At 42.2% G+C, this 20,148-nt stretch overlaps 1 protein-coding gene across 1 annotated transcript in view; it reads left to right on the top strand.

Annotated features, from left to right (window-relative positions):
* The first annotated feature begins 5,169 nt into the window (after window positions 1-5,169).
* plppr4 (phospholipid phosphatase related 4) overlaps window positions 5,170-20,148 on the top strand; it is a 64,420-nt gene continuing 49,441 nt past the window's right edge. The window contains exon 1 of the mRNA XM_033028882.1: window positions 5,170-5,670. Within this exon, the coding sequence (XP_032884773.1) occupies window positions 5,590-5,670 (81 nt within the window). The 5' untranslated portion in view covers window positions 5,170-5,589. The remainder of the gene's footprint in view (window positions 5,671-20,148) is intronic.

Raw genomic sequence — 20,148 nt, 5'->3', positions numbered from 1 at the left:
TGGATAGAAATAATTCTGTTTCAAACTCAACACTTTACCTCCTACATGTGGGGAAAGGAGAGCTTGAAAGTGGACGTTACCGTGATTATAATTATCTTCATCAAAAACTGATACACCATTGATGTGGTAATAACAGAGAAGGTGTTCTGCTATCTTCCACAAGGAAGATCATCTCAAGAATCCTCCTCAACCGTCTCCTCCCAATAGCTGACATTTTATTTTCAGAGATGCAATATGGCTTCCCCCCCATTAAGAGACACAATGCACATCATTGGCACAGCACTCGAACCTCAGAAAGAAGCATGCAAACAGCTATTGCACACAGTTGCTCAATAGCACCTTCTCCTGAAGATGTGCAGTGGTTCAAGGGGGTGGTCAAAGAGCAACCAGGAATGGATAATAATTGGGGCATTGTCAACAACACTCCAGGCCTCTCCATGCAAAAAAAAAATGTTTTAACAGTAAAGAAGCAATTGATAGTGTTTATGTTGACCAGACTGATTCCTGGGATGTCAGGACTTTCATATGAAGAAAGACTGGATAGTCTCGGCTTGTACTCGCTAGAATTTAGAAGATTGAGGGGGGATCTTCGCACCACTTCAAATGTCATTAGAAACGGGAATAGTCCCCGAGGATTGGCGTACTGCGCATGTTGTTCCATTGTTTAAAAAGGGTTCTAAGAGTAAACCTAGCAATTATAGACCTGTTAGTTTGACTTCAGTGGTGGGCAAATTAATGGAAAAGATACTTAAAGATAATATATATAAGCATCTGGATAAACAGGGTCTGATTAGGAACAGTCAACATGGATTTGTGCCTGGAAGGTCATGTTTGACTAATCTTCTTGAATTTTTTGAAGAGGTTACTAGGGAAATTGACGAGGGTAAAGCAGTGGATGTTGTCTATATGGACTTTAGTAAGGCCTTTGACAAGGTTCCTCATGGAAGGTTGGTTAAGAAGGTTAAACTGTTGGGTATAAATGCAGGAATAGCAAGATGGATTCAGCAGTGGCTGAATGGGAGAAGCCAGAGGGTAATGGTGGATGGCTGTTTGTCGGGTTGGAGGCAGGTGACTAGTGGGGTGCCTCAGGGATCTGTGTTGGGTCCTTTGTTGTTTGTCATGTACATCAATGATCTGGATGAAGGGGTGGTAAATTGGATTAGTAAGTATGCAGATGATACCAAGATAGGGGGTGTTGTGGATAATGAAGAGGATTTCCAAAGTCTACAGAGTGATTTAGGCCATTTGGAAAAATGGGCTGAAAGATGGCAGATGGAGTTTAATGCTGATAAATGTGAGGTGTTACACCTTGGCAGGACAAATCAAAATAGGACGTACATGATAAATGGTAGGGAATTGAAGAATACAGTTGAACAGAGGGATCTGGGAATAACCGTGCATAGTTCCTTGAAGGTGGAATCTCATATAGATAGGGTGGTAAAGAAAGCTTTTGGTATGCTAGCCTTTATAAATCAGAGCATTGAGTATAGAAGCTGGGATGTAATGTTAAAATTGTACAAGGCATTGGTGAGACCAAATCTGGAGTATGGTGTACAATTTTGGTCGCCCAATTATAGGAAGGATGTCAACAAAATAGAGAGAGTACAGAGGAGATTTACTAGAATGTTGCCTGGGTTTCAACAACTAAGTTACAGAGATAGGTTGAATAAGTTAGGTCTTTATTCTCTGGAGCGCAGAAGGTTAAGGGGGGACTTGATAGAGGTCTTTAAAATGATGAGAGGGATAGACAGAGTTGATGTGATCAAGCTTTTCCCTTTGAGAATAGGGAAGATTCAAACAAGAGGACATGACTTCAGAATTAAGGCACAGAAGTTTAGGGGTAACATGAGGGGGAACTTCTTTACTCAGAGAGTGGTAGCGGTGTGGAATGAGCTTCCAGTGGAAGTGGTGGCGACAGGTTCGTTGGTATCATTTAAGAATAAATTGGATAGGCATATGGATGAGAAGGGAATGGAGGGTTATGGTATGAGTGCAGGCAGGTGGGACTAAGGGAAAAAAATTGTTCGGCATGGACTTGTAGGGCCGAGATGGCCTGTTTCCGTGCTGTAATTGTTATATGGTTATATGGTTATATGGTTATCTTATAGAAACTTACAAAATTCTTAAGCGGTTGGACAGGCTAGGTGCAGGAAGATTGTTCCCGATGTTGGGAAGTCCAGAACAAGGGGTCACAGTTTAAGGATAAGGGGGAAATATTTTAGAACCGAGATGAGAAAAACATTTTTCACACAGAGAGTGGTGAATCTCTGGAATTCTCTGCCACAGAAGGTAGTTGAGGCCAGTTCATTGGCTATATTTAAGAGGGAGTTAAATGTGGTCCTTGTGACTAAAGGGATCAGAGGGTATGGAGAGAAGGCAGGTACAGGATACTGAGTTGGATGATCAGCCATGATCATATTGAATGGCGGTGCAGGCTCGAAGGGCCGAATGGCCTACTCCTGCACCTATTTTCTATGTTTCTATGTTTCTATGATAGCATTGAAATGAGAAACAATAAAATGGGAATGATAGAAGCGTCTTTTGTAAATTCGGAATATGTGCTTTAAAGCCGCGAGGATGCAGAGTTTCTGACGTACTTTCGCAAAAAACAAGTGTTCTGCAAGTGTCCTTGAAGAGAAAACATAGCAGGCAACTTCGCTGGAAAGTAGAAGGCAACATTAAAAGATGTAATGCTTGGAAGTTTCGATTCGCTTCTTTTGGCAATGACGACCAGCGCTAGAAATACGGAAGTAAATAAAGAAGGTGTGAAGTTAAGGGACATAAACACCAGCTGGTACTGTGGGTAGGGTAGCAGCAGTAAGAATATGTAAAACGTTACAACAACGCCTTATCACCGCTTCGCAACGAAGTGCATCCTCTGAATAATTTATCTGTAACACTACTTTAGAAACAACACCGACCAAATCCATCTCAAGTGTGTAGAGGTTCATTCTCAGAAGGGGGAAAAATGATGCTCTCGTTAAAGCGACAAAGATAATATCTCTCACGAGAAAAAAAAACGAAATCTCTATGGATCTCATTAACCCAGTGGAGAGGGAAACACAATATTTCGCAGAATGGTACCACATGAAAGTGTTATAGAAAGTCTTGACATTGTTCACCCAACATGAACCAGCCCAAAACGCCCAGATATTGATTAAAAAAATGTTTTTTTTAATGATCTATGTTAATCTTTTTACTGCTGATTTCCTCTTCCAGAAGACTTTTCTAGTGTTTTATGTCTTCGATTTTTACCTGTAACTACGATATCTAACGCTTCGGCCAATTTGGAGTGAATAGTTTAAAGACCAAGCGGGATTCATTCAGACATCAAGCGCGTCTGCTTGGCTTGGTTCTGGAAGGTGTACTGTCAACGTGTGAGGAGGGTAAAGCTTCGCAGAAACTAACCTTTAATAATCCTTCAGGTCTCGCCAGCCAGAACCAATCGTACAACCTAGTATTTGAGCTGCTTCAAAAATAGTACAAGTTCTATTTGCAGACTTCGACACGTGAATAATGAGGGGCATGTGGGTTTTTTTTTAAAGCGTGTGTGTTGGGACTTTAAAAAGACAATCTCCCAATACTAAAACGACTCATAATAACTGGCAGTCGAGTCTATGAAGATTTATGATACACAGACGTAAGGGATGTCCTGCTTTGCTCCAGCACACGTAAGTCATTTTTATCACCGAGTTCCTATAAATGTTGAGTTACTTGTATTTTATGAAGTGCCTTCGTTTACAAGTTCAATGTGCCATTCCAACCACAAAAAAAATAAGGGCAAAATCGTTTCATTAAGTTTGTTCGTATTGTGGGTGCATGGTCAACTTGGGCAAGGAATCATTCAATGTTCCAGTGGAAAAAAGAACAGTCCTTTATCATTTCGGTGGAGAAACCTTATGAGACCTTAGAAAAGACACAGCAATAGTGGGTCATTTTCCATGGCTGTGACTGCCTTTGATAACTAACCAGCAATAAACTTGATTTTGGCTTCAACACGTTGAACCTTCTAACAGACGTGTAGTACTTTATGATACGGGACTTTATTTGTCACAAGTATCGAGGTGCAGTGAAATTCATTTTTGAATACAGTTCAGTACAAGTATCATCATACATAAGTGATATGAGGGATTTTTAAAATATTTCCCGAATAAGCAGTGGAAATGATTTAAGTTTCGAGTTTTGAGTCGTTTGGCTCGCCCACCAATGAAGTGTAGAAGTGGCTCAGTATGGAGTCCAGTCCAATGGGTAGGATAGATACATGCCAACATCAATGGCGTTAAACGTATTAATACCTGATTGTAAAATCATCGAATGGTGGGGTCCCGGGTTCCCAGCCAGCGTTCGCGATTAAAGGGGAGTTGAATGTTTTAACAAAGAAATAACTTCATAAATTCATAAATGAAAGGAGCATTGTTCAGCCCATTACGTCTTCTACGCCATTCAATCATGGCTGATTTACCTTTCCCTCTCAACCCCATTCTCCTGCCTTCCCCATGACACTTGACACCCGTGCTGATCAATAATCTATCCATCTCTGCCTTAAAATGATATCCATTGACTTGCGGGGCTAAGAGCAAGGGTGGGGAAGCTGAATTGCTTCGGAATACATCTAGTACCGGATCGACGGGCCAAACAGCCTCTTTCTATATTTAAAAAAAAACGTCTCCATGATTTGTCCTCACTCGCTGAACTAATTGAACTATCCGGAGCCCGCCAGTGTAAATAAATACGGCGGTGGGAATTGAACGATGAAATTACGCCGGCAGTCCAGATAACACACACGAAGCTTTGGAAAAGGCTCGATTTGATAGTGTTTGGAGTGCACAGCGAGAATAGTTACTACAACGGGTGTAAAGGATATCTGATATCACGACGGAGTGAATTATTTGCAGGGTTATGTTACTGGTTTGCTAAACCCGAGTGGTGTCTCGCATTTAAATGAGTGCACGATGCGCCGGGGTGTAAGGGCGAGTGCAAATGTTCACACCTTGTTTGGGGAAGCTAGTCTCTGGATACTATAGCTGCAGATTGTTTTATATAAACTAAGACCTTTTGGCATCGGGGAGGCGGCTGATAGCAGCCCCGTGTCATTTACATCCAGCGTGTAACGTGTGTGTCTTTAAAATCTAACTGGGTGGTTACATGCCATTATTATGGAAGCGTCTAGTGACGAGCCGCCAGTGTGTGTGAGTGCGCTAAACACTTGGGTTTCATATGCACGTTTAAATAACTGGAGCAGATTAACGCTGTCGGGGAGAAAGACACACACACACCCATCCATACAACGAGACACGCCAATAAGGCAGAAATGGGGCAAGCCATAGAAACGTAGCGTTGTGTAGACAACCTCCTTTGACTGTGTGGCCAGCTACACTTCATTGCATTGTGTTCTTTCCGCTTCTTTCCGCACAGCCTAAATATACGGGCACTTGGTTTGCGGAGAAACGGCGGGGTTTGGCGAGCCACGGGCGGTGCTGAGGATTGTGAGCAGCCGGTCGAGGTTTTGTGCAGCCGGGAGAATCGGAAGTCGGACCAATCGATTGCACTAATCGGCGGTGGCGAGCGGCACGGACCTGAGAACGGAGCATGTCTTCTTCCAAAGAAAGACAGAGGGCTAGGCTGACCAAGGAGAGCGTTACCCTGCTGCCCTGCTTTTATTTCGTGGAGGTAAGTAGTCACCGCCGGGCTAGGCAAGCCGCAGGTAAGATACGGTGGATACCAACAGAATGAACTTACAAGCGGTGAAATTCCCAGCTTGTCATTTCAGGGATACGTGTCTTCCTCGCCCCCAAACCCCCTGCACCGCTCGTAAAAAAACAAGAGGCGACCATTGGTACTTAATGTTAGACCACGGTGCATGGAAATCGCATCCAGAGTGACAGCCATGCATTTTTTAATCAAACTGGCATCGATCCAAAGTGGCTGAACCTCCAGTGAAGGCAACATCTGGTGCAATATTTCCAGCGGTCGCTTTCCAGTTGTTAATATAAGTGATTTGATTAATGCCTACATAAAAATGTGAGCGTTTGCATGCGGGGGCTGGATTTGCCCAATGAATGGATTTATTAATAAAAGATGCCCCGCCGATTCATTGCCCTTTTATGTGATTTACGTAAATTGAAATGGCACAATTTCTGGATGATTTTTTATCACCCCCCACCCCCCGAACATTCTGACCCTCGAAATCGTGCAGCGAAGAAGACATTGGAAACCAATCTGAAGCCTTGTAGGGTGTGAAGGGACAAAAATGCTTTCGAATTAGCAATTTGGTCCAATATACAGAAGGAATTCATAAAACACCAGAAAGATACAGTTAATGGTGCACTCCGTCATTAGATGCAGCATTTAACACTTTGCAATGAAAATGAGTTTCAATATACCATAATTTGCTGGATGCTTTGAATGTTCATGCCAATGTGCATCTTCTTTGCTTCATGGTGTGGCGTGGAACTGCGAGATTCACCCCAGCAATATAATGGAATATATGTAGGATTGGTAGCCCTGACATTCCATTCAACATCCAAGTAGCCAGAAATAGAAAGATTAAAACTACAAAGTGTCACTTCTGCAGGTAGTAACTTGTTCTTAGATTTAAGAAAAAATATGTCTGGGAAAGAGAATTTAAATTACAAAAAAATACTCAGGAACTCAGCAGGTCAAGTAGTGTCTCTGGAGAACATGGGTAGATGACCTATTTCCTTCGCTCCATAGATGCTGCTGCACCCGCTGAGTTTCTCCAGCATTTTTGTGTACCTTCGATTTTCCAGCATCTGCAGTTCCTTCTTGAACACATGGGTAGATGACCTTTCTGGTTGGGACCCTTCTTCAGCCTGATTTCAAAGTGGGGTAAAGAAAGCTGGAAATGGGGAGGGGGATGGAGGGGAGAAATAGGTGGGCGTACAGGGTGTGGGGGTCTAAAAAAAGTGAACGTCTCAGGTTTAAGGTCTTTCGTCAAAAATTCAAACTTTTGACAAAAGGTCCTTGAACTGAAATATCAAATCTGTTTCTCTTTCCACAAGTGCTGGAAACATTCACGAGGTTAGGCAGCATTTTCTGTGCACCTCTTTCAATATTTTTCTCACCTCTCTGTCTTATGCTATCTCTCTCTTAAGGCACTTTTCTTTCTTTCTCCATGTTTCTATTCCAACATGATTTGGCGACATTCATGCCATTTGCATCTGCTATTTGCTGTGTTCTCTCTGTGTTCTGAAGTTTCAATATTAATTGAGATAGATCGTTGGACAGATGTTCAGTTTTCATAGTGACTTTATCATCCATTTATCACTCTACCTTTCTGATCATTTGAGGTGCAAACAATATTCAACATCAATGGCAGGGAGAATAGCAAGAATTATGTATTCTCTTCAAGGGGAATAATCTGAATCAACGTTGTGAGTGTTATAGGCCCAACAATTTTCATTATATTCTTGCAAAGCACTCAGTGAGTGTGCCTTTTTGTTCCTTGCGTGAAGGAAACCATGTTCTGACTAGAGTACTATAATTATCTCACTCCAGTTAGAAGAAAATACTTATCTTTTGTGATCTATTTAAAAATAGACCAGTAACAGAATCTCTTCCCTCCTATATTACAATGTTACTGCAGATTAGTACCTGACTCAGCTAGGACAAAAATACATCTTGTTTTTAGGATATTGTTTTAAAAGAGGTGGGACACCCTATCAGTACCACTAGTGTATAAAGATGCCTACAATAAATGATATTTGTGGAACATAGTACAGTAATATTCTTTGCATAGTAACAGGCCTGGTGAATGTAGAGAGGATGTTTCTACTAGTGGGAGAGTCTAGGACCAAAGGTCGTAGCCTCAGACCAGAAACGTCACCTCTTACTTTTCTCCAGAGATGTCACCTGAAGCACTGAGTTACTCGAGCATTTTGTGTCTTTCTTCCCTTGCTATAAAACTTGACATTCCCTCATTGCAATTGCAGTTATTCAGCATGGTGGAGGCTATTGTTTTTCCCGGGTATTGTAAACTAATTATTTTAGTATCTTCTCGTTATGTTATTCCCAGTCACATTCAATTTACTCTTTGAGGAAATTTGCATTGCCTAATTTCTGTTGGTGGAGTGAACTTAATGTTTTCCATCAATGCTATATTTGACATTTTAAATCTGGACTTGGGTCCAATAATTTCAGAATGAACTTCAGTAAGTCCCTCTGGGTGGGTTCTGAAGTTTGTACATGTAAAAGCTTTTGGATGTTCCATGGTCAGATTAAAATCCACCTTGAATCACTTGAATAGTTAGCAGAGCATGATGCCTGCAGTAATTTTATTTGTAGGTGACAGAATCAAGACCCCACATGGCGATCCTAACATGTGTGATCACGTTTAAAGACTTAGCATCGCACTGTCCCTTTGAAAAACCATCAAACTCTTGGAAACATGGGGTCAACATCCATTGGATGTGACTCTGTATATGCAAGGTTGGTGTGCATGTATTTGACTGCGCATTGTTGGCCGATAGGGCAGCCAAGTGCATGGTGTCTAAGACGTGTTATTTGCCTGGAAGATATTCAGCAGGGACAATGTGTTGCAGAAATGGGATATTCTGCTAATAGTACACACACAGCCATTGTAAACTAGACTCATCCAGTGTGTCAGCAGGAGACTCTACCACTCGACAACTCTTTTAGACACTAGAGATACACCGTGGAAACGGGCCCTTTGGCAAGTCCGTGCCGGCCAGCGAGCACCCCCATACACTAGCACTATCCTACACACTAGGGACAATTTACATTTTTTTTTACCAAAGCCAATTAACCGACAAACCTGCACATATTTGGAGTGTGGGAGGAAACCCGAACACCTGCAGAAAACCCACGTGGTCACAAGGAGAATGTACAAACTCCGTAGAGATAGCACCAGTAGTCAAGATTGAACCCGGGTGTCTGGCGCTGCAAAGTAGCAACTCTACCGCTGCGCCACAATGCCGCCCTTACACTCTACTTTGATCTGATCCTGCAATCTGCTTATGTGAAACTATCAGAGGGACTCCTGGAGGACAGAGGGCTACATTGCTCCCCCCCCTTCCTAATCCCCCCCCCCACCCCCACCCCATACAGTTCTAATGTTTTGTAAATGCCAACATTCCCCCCCCCCCTCCTTCCCCATTTTTAGATTTGTAAATATAAACAGAAGGCTTTGACTTATTCATACACGTGAAAATGCACAGTGCTCTCCGAAATAAGACAGTTACTGTCTTATTGTTCCCATGAAGAAGAAGATGAACATATGATGAGCGTTTGACGGCACGGTACTGGCTGAAGTTTAGAAGAATGAGGGGGCACCGCATTGAAACGTACAGCATAGCGAAAGGCTTGGATAGAGTGGACGTGGAGAGGATGTTTCCACTAGTGGGAGAGTCTCAGACTAGTCATAGCCTCAGAATTCAAGGATGTTCTTTTAGCAAGGAGATGAGGTGGAATTTCTTTAGTCAGGGGGTGGTGAATCTGTGAAATTCTTTGCTACAGAAGGTTGTGGAGGCCAAGTCAGTGGATATATTTAAGACAGAGATAGAAATATTATTGATTAGTATGGGTGTCTGAGTTTATGGGGAGAAGGCAGGAGAATGGGTTTAGGAGGGAGAGATAAATCAGCCATGATTGAATGGCGGAGTAGACTTGATTGCCCGAATGGCCTAATTCTGCTCCAATCACTTATGATCTTATGAAGAGCTAAGCAGTTGAACTAAATATTTTATTGAGTATGGAACAGGCCCATCAAGTTCTCACTGACCCACACTGATCGATCACCCATTCACACTAGTTTGGTTATCCCAGTTTTGCATTAATTACCTACATACCAGGGCCAATTTACAGAGGGCTAATTAACCCACAAATCCACACATCTTTAGGATGTGGGAGGAAACCAGAGTAGCCGGAGGAAACAGATGCAGTCACACGGAGAATGAACAAGCTCCACACAGACAGCACCCGAGGTCAAGATCGAACCCAGGTCTCCAGTGCTATGAGGCAGGAGCCCTACCTGATGTACTGCCCTTTGCTGCCAATCTAGACACAGAATTAACTCGGACCAATAGTTTTGGTGCAAGGATACTATCAAGCCCCTTAATAGGCAGACTTCAACTCAAATAACAAAATAGGTGTTCCATAAAACTCGTTTTCCTACTCATACTCAGTTACATTTACAGAATCAGTGTTTGTTTTTCATTCCCTACTCCTTCTTTTGTTTTAATCGGCAACTTATTCTCTCTCACACGCAATCAACTCACCTTTGATTCTTTTTGCACTTATCTACAGTAAGAGATAATTAAGTTGATAGGACAAGTTTGAGATGTGGGAGGCAACCAGAGCACTGACAGAAGCGGATGCAGTTACAGGGAGAGCATACACACTCCACATAGACAGCACCCTCGTTCAAGATTGAACCCATGTCTAACTGCTGCGGCACTATTGATGCAGCAGTATGGAATAATTAGAGTAAGGAATCACCCGAAGCTCATTTATGATTCATGGTCCACATTAGGAACTGAAACCAGTCTCCTAGAAATAGTCTTTTGAATTATGTTATGGTTTTTATCAAATCCCAGGCTTTTGTGTGTTTCTTGAGGTTCACCATGCCATCCTGAAAGCCCCTTCTCCTGGACCACCCATATTAAAGCAATGGCCAAGAAAGCACACCCACACCTCTACTTTCTTAGAAGGCTTAGGAAGTTTAGTATGTCCCCAACAACTCTCACCAACTTCTACAGACGTGCCATAGAAAGCATTTTATCGGGATGCATCACAGCATGGTTTGTGAGCAGCTCCATCCAAGACCGCAAGAAATTGCAGAGAATTGTGGACGTAGCCCAGACCATCACACAAACCAACATCCCTTACATTGACTCCATGTATACATCGCACTGCCTCAGCAATAATCAAGGATGTGAATAACACTTAATGCAAAATAAGGGCAGTGAAGGCCATATGATGGCTCGCGTTGGCCCCATCCATTTTATTGGAGCTGTGTGCATGCAGTAAAGCCCCCAAAATATAGCACTGCTTTGAAAGTTGTGCATCATATCATGAGGTCTATTCTACAACTGTGAAATTTCAGCCTCCTGACCTTTTGCAAAACCTCAGCGTAGTTTGAACAGCATCATCTGCGCAGAGGTGATCTAGCATTTGATATGAAGTTTGGATGGAAAGACCTATTTAAAAAGACTTGTGTCTTTTTTGCAAAGTAACATCTGTAGTTCTTCGTGTATTCATGTTACTGCTCCTATGTAAAATCTCTGCAAGGTATGCCTACTTTGAAAAACTTCTCCTCCTCTCCCCAACTGAAGTTTTATTAGACCCTCTCTCACTGCTCCCCCTCGGTGATTGCTGCTGCTCTCCTGCCCTTTCGACTGTACTCTGACCTGGACTCCCTACCTCAGCCACATGTGTTTCCTTTGACCAACCATCTATGCATCAAACCCCCCTCACGTGTGTCCACAGGCTTTATTCTGCCCCACCTCTCTTCCAACTTAGTATCCGTCACCTCAATCAATCTGAAGAAGGGTCCCAACCCGAAATGTCACCTATCCATGTTCTCAAGAAATGCTACCTGACCCGTTGATTTCCTCCAGCATGTTGTGTCTTTTCTTTGTAAACCAGCATCTGCAGTTCCTTGTGCATTCCTTGACATTATATTAGTCTTGCAACATTGGAGGTAGTCAATGTTTAAGGTGGTGGATAAGGTGCGAATTATGCAGGTCGATTTTTTTTGGCTGCCGTTAAGTTGCACCTGTGCGTATGGTGTTGCAAAAATCTCGTCCAATAGGAAATATTTCATCACATTGGTTTGTGCTCTGTGGATGGTGGAAAGGAGTCACTCCACCACTAAGCTTATTAGCACCGAGTTGCTCTTGCAGAAAGATTACTTGCCTTCAGTTAAGTTGAAGTTAATGGTGGCGTTCTGGCTGCTAATGGGGGACAGTCACCATGGGGTAAAGCCTCCCTTCCCTTTCGCCACTGTACCAGTTCGCAGTGGATTTAAGTCTTAAATTTATCTTTTTTCCTCCAAATCTCTTGATATCGTTCCACAATAAAAATCAATTAACCTAAATTTTTTAAAGAATCAATTAAACCTTTGGGGAAGGGAGTTCTAGATTTACGCCATACTTTGAAACAGCGCTGATGTGATTTTGTTTTTGCCCAAATAGCCCAGCTCTAATTTTAAGAGCATTCCCTCTTGTCCTTTCTTCAGAGAAGATAGGTTTTTTTTCCCCCGTTTCTCTGCTCTTAAAAGATTTCAAAACTCATCAGTAGATTAGTTCTGACCAATCTCACTAATTCAGGGGTAGGGCTGCCTTAACTGTGTTGAACATGAGACCCCTGCGGTGGTAAACTACACATGATGCACATGTGTCCTCAGTCTCGTAATAGACATCCCTTCTCTCGCCAAAGCCCGTGAAAGAAATATAGTCACAAAGTATTGTGTGTATCTTTCATAGATATTGTTTGCGATTGTCTAATAAACATCTATCCCCGCTACAATAATGAAACACTAATAATATCCATGTGATTGTGGAAGTGGTAATCCGTCACCCCTTGTTGTTCTTTTTGCATTTAAATGCATCATCATCTAACAAATGTTCTCCCCATTTACCTGGTCACCCCTACTCGTTTTAATTCTAACCTCAGTCGTAGCTGAAAATTTATCAGCATTACTTTCTTCTCCCAACTGCACCTGTAACTCTGGTGTCCCCCAAGTATCTAACCTTCTCCCTTCCTTCTCACCTATATGTTGTCTCATATCAGCCATTTACAAGAATGATTCCGGGAATGAGTGGGTTAGCATATGATGAGCATATGACAGCACTGGGCCTCTACTCGCTGGAGTTTAGAAGGTTGAGGGGGAACTTCATTGAAGCTTACAGAATAATGAAAGGCATAGATAGGCATAGAAAGGGAGAGTCTGGGACCAGAGTTTATCTCAGAATTAAAGGGCGCTCTTTGAGGAAGGAGGTGAGGAATAACTTTTTTAGTCAGATGGTAGTTAATTTGTGGAACTCATTGCCACAGAGTGGATATGTGTAAGGCAGAGATAGACAAATTCTTGATTAGAATGGGTATCAAGGGTTATGGGGAGAAGGCAGGAAAATAGGATTAGGAGGCAGAGATCAGCCATGATTGAATGGCACTCCGCCATTAAATCATGGACTCAATGGGTCAATTGGCCTAATTCTACCTCTCTCACATGAACTTGTGAAAAACACAAACTCAGCAATAAAACCTATGTTGATAATACTTATATCTACCTCATCAATACCTCTTTTGATGTGTCCACTGACTAGATATTCAGACTGGATGTCTGACATTCACAAGGATAGACACAAAATGCTGGAGTAATTCAGTGGGTCAGGCAGCATCTCTGGAGAAAAGGAATAGGTGATGTTTCGGATCAAGACCCTTCTTCAGACATCCACTACTGGATGAAGAGAAATTATGTCTGGATAATATTCAGATATGTAAAGCTATTGTTTTTGTTCAGTTTAGTTAAAGCACAGAAACAAGTCCATTTGGCCAACCATTAATCACCCTTTCATACTAGTTCTATGCTGTCCTTATACACTAAGGGCAAATTATAGAGGCCAATTAACTCGCAAACCCTCGCGTCTTTGGGATGGGGGAGGAAACGGGAGCACCATGAGGAAACCCACACAGTCACAGGGAAGGTGTAATCTCCACATAGGCATTACAATCATGCATGCGGATTTATTGATGATCCATGACATAGACAGAGAACCTTACAAGCAGGATTTAATAAAGGTATCTGCAAATAGTGCCATTCCTTTTGATGTGCCGCGCCAGTTCCATGTCATTTTAATACACATTATGCTCAAAGCTTGATTTAAGATCAAGGAGGTGACACCAGTTCCCTCCTTGCCAGTTGCCTAATTGTAACTTGTTATAATGAAAGACATATAATGTTGTAAAATTTTAACCATGGTAATATCCAAAATATAACAGAAAACATGTTAACTAGTATGTCAACTTGATGTAGCAAAAGCCTGTCGAATAGAACGTGCCAAACTGGCATTTCTCAGAAGCAGTCGGAATATTAACCTCTGATTCACATGTTAATGGTGAAAACTGCTATAACCCACAAACAAGAAACTACAGAATGGAGTTGCTTCCATCTATGTTTGTAAAAAGAATGGGATAAAACTATTTATCGGTGAACATTAAACGATTGCATTCTATCGAGACAATCTCTGGGGACAATTGTAGTAATTCTAAACTATCCTTGAAATATGCCATGACCTAATTCTAAGAGGACACCAGGGATGGCTTAAAGTAGAATTCCATTGCTATATAGAGCATTCATTAACGTAGAATAGTGAGAGACAATTTTTCATTTGAAAAAGCATTAATACAGCTACTTTAGACTTTAGAGATACAGTGTTGAAACGGGCCCGTGGCTCACCAAGTCTGCACTGACCAGCAATCCCCGTACACTACACACTAGGGACAATTTACAATTTTACCAAAGCCAATTAACCTACAAACCTGTACGTCTTTGAAATTTGGAAATCAGGAAACAGGAGCACCTGGAGAAAACCCACAAAGGGGGGAACGTGCAAACTTCATACAGGCAGCACCCATAGTCATGATGAAACCCAGTCTCTGGAATTCTACTGCTGTGCCACTGTGCTGCCCAAATATTATAATCTAAAATTATAATTATAAAACTATAATACTTGTAATCCAAAGGTGAAATACTCTTACTCCACCACTAATATGTATCATTAGTGTACAAGAAAATAATATTTTACAATCATGATTCACTACCAGAGTTACACTAATTCAAGATTGATTTTGCCAAATTTAATAAAAAAAGTTATCTCAATTCGTAGCGCAGTTTTGTGCCTGTTCTTCTATCATTTCTCCGCTGTAAGTTCAAGACTGATCTTTTACGGATTTTGGACAGCGCTCATGGGCTCCTCACTGCATATATATCGAGGGAGTCAGTCAAATTGTGAATGTTTTTCACATTGTGCATTGTTGAGTCAATAGTGGACAGGGTATTTGCAGTGGTCAACAGTTATCATCAGTGAACTTGAATGATTCTAGTCCTGGCATCTTGCAATGTAGTCATGAGCTGATAATGGAATCTGCCATCCAGTTGGAAGTCGAAACGCTATGGAGACAGGAGGCACAGTGACGCAGCAGTAGAGTTGCTGCCTTACAGTGCCAGAGACCCACGTTCGATCCTGACCACTGGCGCTGTCTGAACGGAGTTTGTACGTTCTCCTCATGACCGCATGGGTTTTTTCCAGATGCTTCAGTTTCCTCCCATGTACCAAAGACGAGCAGGTTTGTAGGTTAATTGGCTTCTGTAAATTGTCCTAAGTGTGTAGGATATAACGAGTGTACAGGTGATTGTTGGCCGGCATGGATTCAGTGGGCCGAATGGGCTTGTTTCCATGCTGAATCTCTAAAACTAAATACTAAAAGGAGGTTGAGTTTTTGTGAAAGATTTGCAGCAGCAACTTATAGGTCCAGGGTATTAATATAAAAACTTATAAGAAACAGATTGTTTAACAAAATAAAATAACATTAGATTGTTAACGGCATCATTTGGCTCTGATTTCTCTTTCATTGATTTTCAATCGCGTTTTATTCATTTGAGGACCATTAAGAATTTCAAATGGAGAAGGGATTGCTTTGGAAATGTCTCCGCATGGGCTACGAAAGCAGATGTATGGAGGTGGTGGCAAAAGTGGGGGAGGCACAATCAGTTTGGTGGGAGAGGTGGTGGGGATGAAGAAGAAGTAACGATTGGGTGGAAATAGAAGAATGCTTGGTAGATTGAAGTTACTAATAATGAGGACCGAAAGACTAGGGTGGAGCACATAGACATATGGTTTGTTGACTACAGGTGGAAACTGACGTTTTGTATAAGAAGCTGCTCCTTGTTTCTGAAGGAGCCCTGACAATCGGTCAACGTGGAAGTCATTTCAGATGGGAATGATGTGAGAAGTTGGCATGGCTAAATGTTTCCAGATTTCTAGATGGACTAAAGCCCCATTTAAAAAAAAATAGCCCCTACTTTCTCAAAACCTTTCTCCCTGGCTGATCAATTTTTGCCATTAAAATGATTACAGCATGGGTGACGAGAGCTATGTCAACCCACAGTTATAATTAGATAGGTTTTCCATTATATAATGGATAAATGATTTTGCTATTTCTGCATTCATTATATGTATATTGCTCACTGTAAACAATAACTTTGTTGATGAATTATCGCAGTCCGATAAATGCTGCCATTTAAGTTCTTCCCATTAGGTTCCTGCAATCCGTCCTTGTCAAGAGTTGAGATTACTGTACAAGGCTGCAGAAATGAGGAATTGAGCAGTGCAGGACACCTGTAGAAAAAAAATAAAGGGAGTTAAAGGAGTGTTGGAGAATCCTGAGCAATTGGAGATAGCAACATATTGATGGCAATAAAGGCAAATCAACCAGCAGAGTCATAGAGTCTTATAGTGTAGAAACAGGGCCTTCGGTCCAACCGGCCAACATGTCCCATCTATACTAGTTCCACTTGCCTGCATTTGGCACATATCCCTCTAAACCTGCGTTATCCATGTACCTGTAATCCAGAGCTGAATGTGGTGCAAGGGAGGTGGTGTCCTCTGTAGAGATATTCTTCCTGTTTGCAAGTTGTAAATGGTCTAGTTCCCTGAATCACTGTTGGTAATCTTAGTGCAGCTCTGACTATCTCATCGTGCCATAGACACAGATCACCTCCTCCATCAGGCTTTCAGCAGAGAACAGAGGCCACCCTGACTGAAGCCCCGTCAACCCTTTGCTCCACATGGAAAACAACTCCTAGCATCCATCCAGCCAACTGAGACAAAAGCACACTGGATAGCCACCAAGTGGTCACAGGAGTGGAAGGCAACCTCATCTCCATTACACAGCTACATCTCTTCACCAGATAAAAGCTGTCCAGGGTCTGACCTCCCCAGAGGAGCATGGGTGAAGCTCAACAGACTTCGTACTGGAGTTGGGTGTTTCAATGCCAGCACGTGGAGATGGGGGCTCCGCCAGAGCCCAGCCTGTGAATGCGGAGCAGAACAACAGACAGCCAACCATGTCATCTCTGGGTGCCCGCTCTACCACCCACCACATGGAGCTCAGGGCCTGGCAGACATTGACTCAGAGACAACAAACTGGCTTATTGACACCCAGCTTGAGATCTAACTATTCCTTTGGTTTATGTTTCATTTACAAGAAGAAGTTCTTCAGATGACTAATAATGGAAGGGCAATGTCGGAAGAAATGTGCGATTAAATTAATGAAGTGATAAAAAACATGGAGTAATCCTCCTTTCGGGGTGCAGAGTGTCTAAGTTACTGACCTACACTGGTCATGGGTTTGAATCATTGATTCAGAAACGAGTTCAAATCCCTGTGCAGCAGCCAGGGAATTAAAATTGAATTGATCTGGAATGATGCAGCACGCACAACACTCAAGAGCATAAAAAACCTGGATTGTCATTAAAAACCCATCTGGTTCACTTCAGAAAGGAACATTTCCCAATTTGGCCTCTCTGTGACTATTAGCTCCTCTTTGAAATGGCCACTCAGTTCAGGGGTCAATTGTTGTCATTGGTAGCTGCTAATGTTCATTGTCTAAACATAATTGACTCCTGAAATATTTTTTTTAAAGTCCCGGGAAAAAACATATATAGATGACCAGAGATCTACGATTGTGGTCTATCTTAGAGGAGTTTGATAGTGGATGATCTGAGCCCAACGAGTACCTGTGGCTTTTCCAACTAGATCATTACTATGAAGATAGCAGTTTTGTGCAAGCTTTTAACATAAGTTCAAAAGTTAAAGGAGCAGAATTAGGCCATTCGGACCATCAAGTAGGTTAGCCTATGATAAGTGTTTGTCGGCACTGGGCCTGTACTGGCTGGATTTGGAAGAATGAGACAATAGACAATAAGTGCAGGAGTAGGCCATTCAGCCCTTTGAGCCAGCACCGCCATTCAATGTGATCATGGCTGATCATCCACAATCAGTACCCCGTTCTTGCCTTCTCCCCATATCCCTTGACTGAAGGGGGGGGGGGGGGGGACGGACATAACCTCAGAATTAATGGACGTTCTTTTAGGAAGGAGATGAGGAGAAATGTCTTTAGTCAGAGGGTGGTGAAACTGGAATTCTTTGCCACAGAATGCTGTGGAGGCCAAGTCAGTGGATATTTTTAAGGCAGAGATTGGCAGAGATAGATAGTTTCTTGGTTAGTACAGGTGTCAGAAGTATGGGGAGAAGCCAGGAGAATGGGGTTAGGAGGGAGAGATAGATCAGCCATGATTGAATGGGGCAGTAGACTTGATGGGCCGAATGGCCTAATTCTACTCCTATCCCTTATGACCTTAAGTCTACTCTGCCATTCAATCATGGATGATTTATCTTTCCCTCTCAACCCCATTCTCCTGCCTTCTCCCCATAACCACTGACACCAGTACTAATCATACTGGTGAGTCACACTATCAATAGACATGCAGGCAGTACACAACTCGACCTAAACTCAAATACCAGAGTCCAGTTATAGAGCCATCGTCATACAGTGTGAAACCAGGCCCTTCGGCCCAACTTGCCCACACCGGCCAACTCACCCCATCTACACTAGTTCCACTTACCTGCGTTTGGCTCATATCCCTCTAATACATAAACTTATCTAAATGTTTCTTAAACATTGTTATACTACCTGCCTTAACTATCTCCTCCGGTAGCTCGCTCCATACATCTACCACCCTTTGCGTTAAAAAAAAGAGTGGCTCATGGCTCTGTAAGGCAGTAGTTCTACCGCTACGCCACCATGCTGCCCAAGTGCCACAGTGTTGGAGCCTGAAGGGTGACCTAATAGTATATAAAATTGAGGTATGGATCGGGTAAATTGTCAGAGCTTTTTTTACCCTGGGATGAAAATGGTCCTTGATTAAGTTGGCAGTGATCCTTCGGCCGTGTGAAGTGTAGATGGAGTTGATGGCAGGAGGAGCTGGTTTGTGTGATGGACTGGGCTACATCCACAACTCTCTGTAGTCGTGGGTAGAGTTGTTGCCAAACCTAGTTAAGATCTTTGAACTTATGGAGGTTTGGATTGAGTAAATATAAAGGTAGTGTTTCCATTTATGGGGAAAAGCAAAAGTAGAAACCATCAACATCAGGTAGTTGGCTAGAAATCAGTATAGAATAGGCAAACTGAAACAACATTATCAACTTTAGAGAATGGAGAAATTGGTTACATTCTTGTCTCAATAAGAATTTGAAATGAATAGTGCAAATGCATTTAAAGGCGTTCCCAGTTTGTGGGAACCATTCAAGAATCTTTGGAAGATGACAACCCATTGCATCTGCTACCTCTGACTGCTTCTCATAGAGTCATACTATATGGAAACAATCCCTTTGGCCCAACTTGTCCATACTGACCAAAATGCCTCTTCTGATCTAGTCCCATAGCTTGCATTTGGTCCATATCTCTCTAAACCTGTGGAGCAGTGTATATTTTTAAGGCAGAGATGGACCAATTCTTGATTAGAATGGGTGTCAAGGATTATGGGAAGAAGGCAGGAAAACTGGAATATGGGGCAGAGATCAGCCATGATTGAATGGCAGAGTGGACCCGATGGGCCAAATGGCCAAATTCTATTTCTGGAAATTATGAACCTTTCCTATCCATGTACCTGTCCATATGTCTTTTAAATGTTGTTATTTCCCCTGCCTTAACTACTTCCTCTGACAGTTTGTTCCCTATACCCACCAACCTCTGTGAAAAATTTGCCCTTCAGGTTCCTATTAAATATTTCTCCTCTCACTTTTGTTTTTGATTCCCCTACGCTTGGAAAAAGACTCTGTGCATTCACTCTATTGTACTCATTATTTTATACACCTCTATAAAATCACACCACAGTCTCCTGCACTACATGAAATAAAGTCTTAACCTGCCAAACCTCTCCCTATAGCCCAGACCCTTGAGTCCTGGCAACATCTTTGCAAATCTATCTCTGTTCTTTCCAACTTAATGGTATCTTTCCTGTAACAGGATGACTAAAACTGAACACAGTACTTCAAATGTGGCTTCAACAATGTCTTGTACAACTGCAACATAATGTCCCAA

This window comes from Amblyraja radiata, chromosome 10, assembly GCF_010909765.2.
Source record: "Amblyraja radiata isolate CabotCenter1 chromosome 10, sAmbRad1.1.pri, whole genome shotgun sequence".
Lineage (NCBI taxonomy): Eukaryota > Metazoa > Chordata > Chondrichthyes > Rajiformes > Rajidae > Amblyraja > Amblyraja radiata.
Note: the sequence above shows the minus strand (reverse complement) of the source record. Positions and strands in the feature narration are given on the sequence as shown.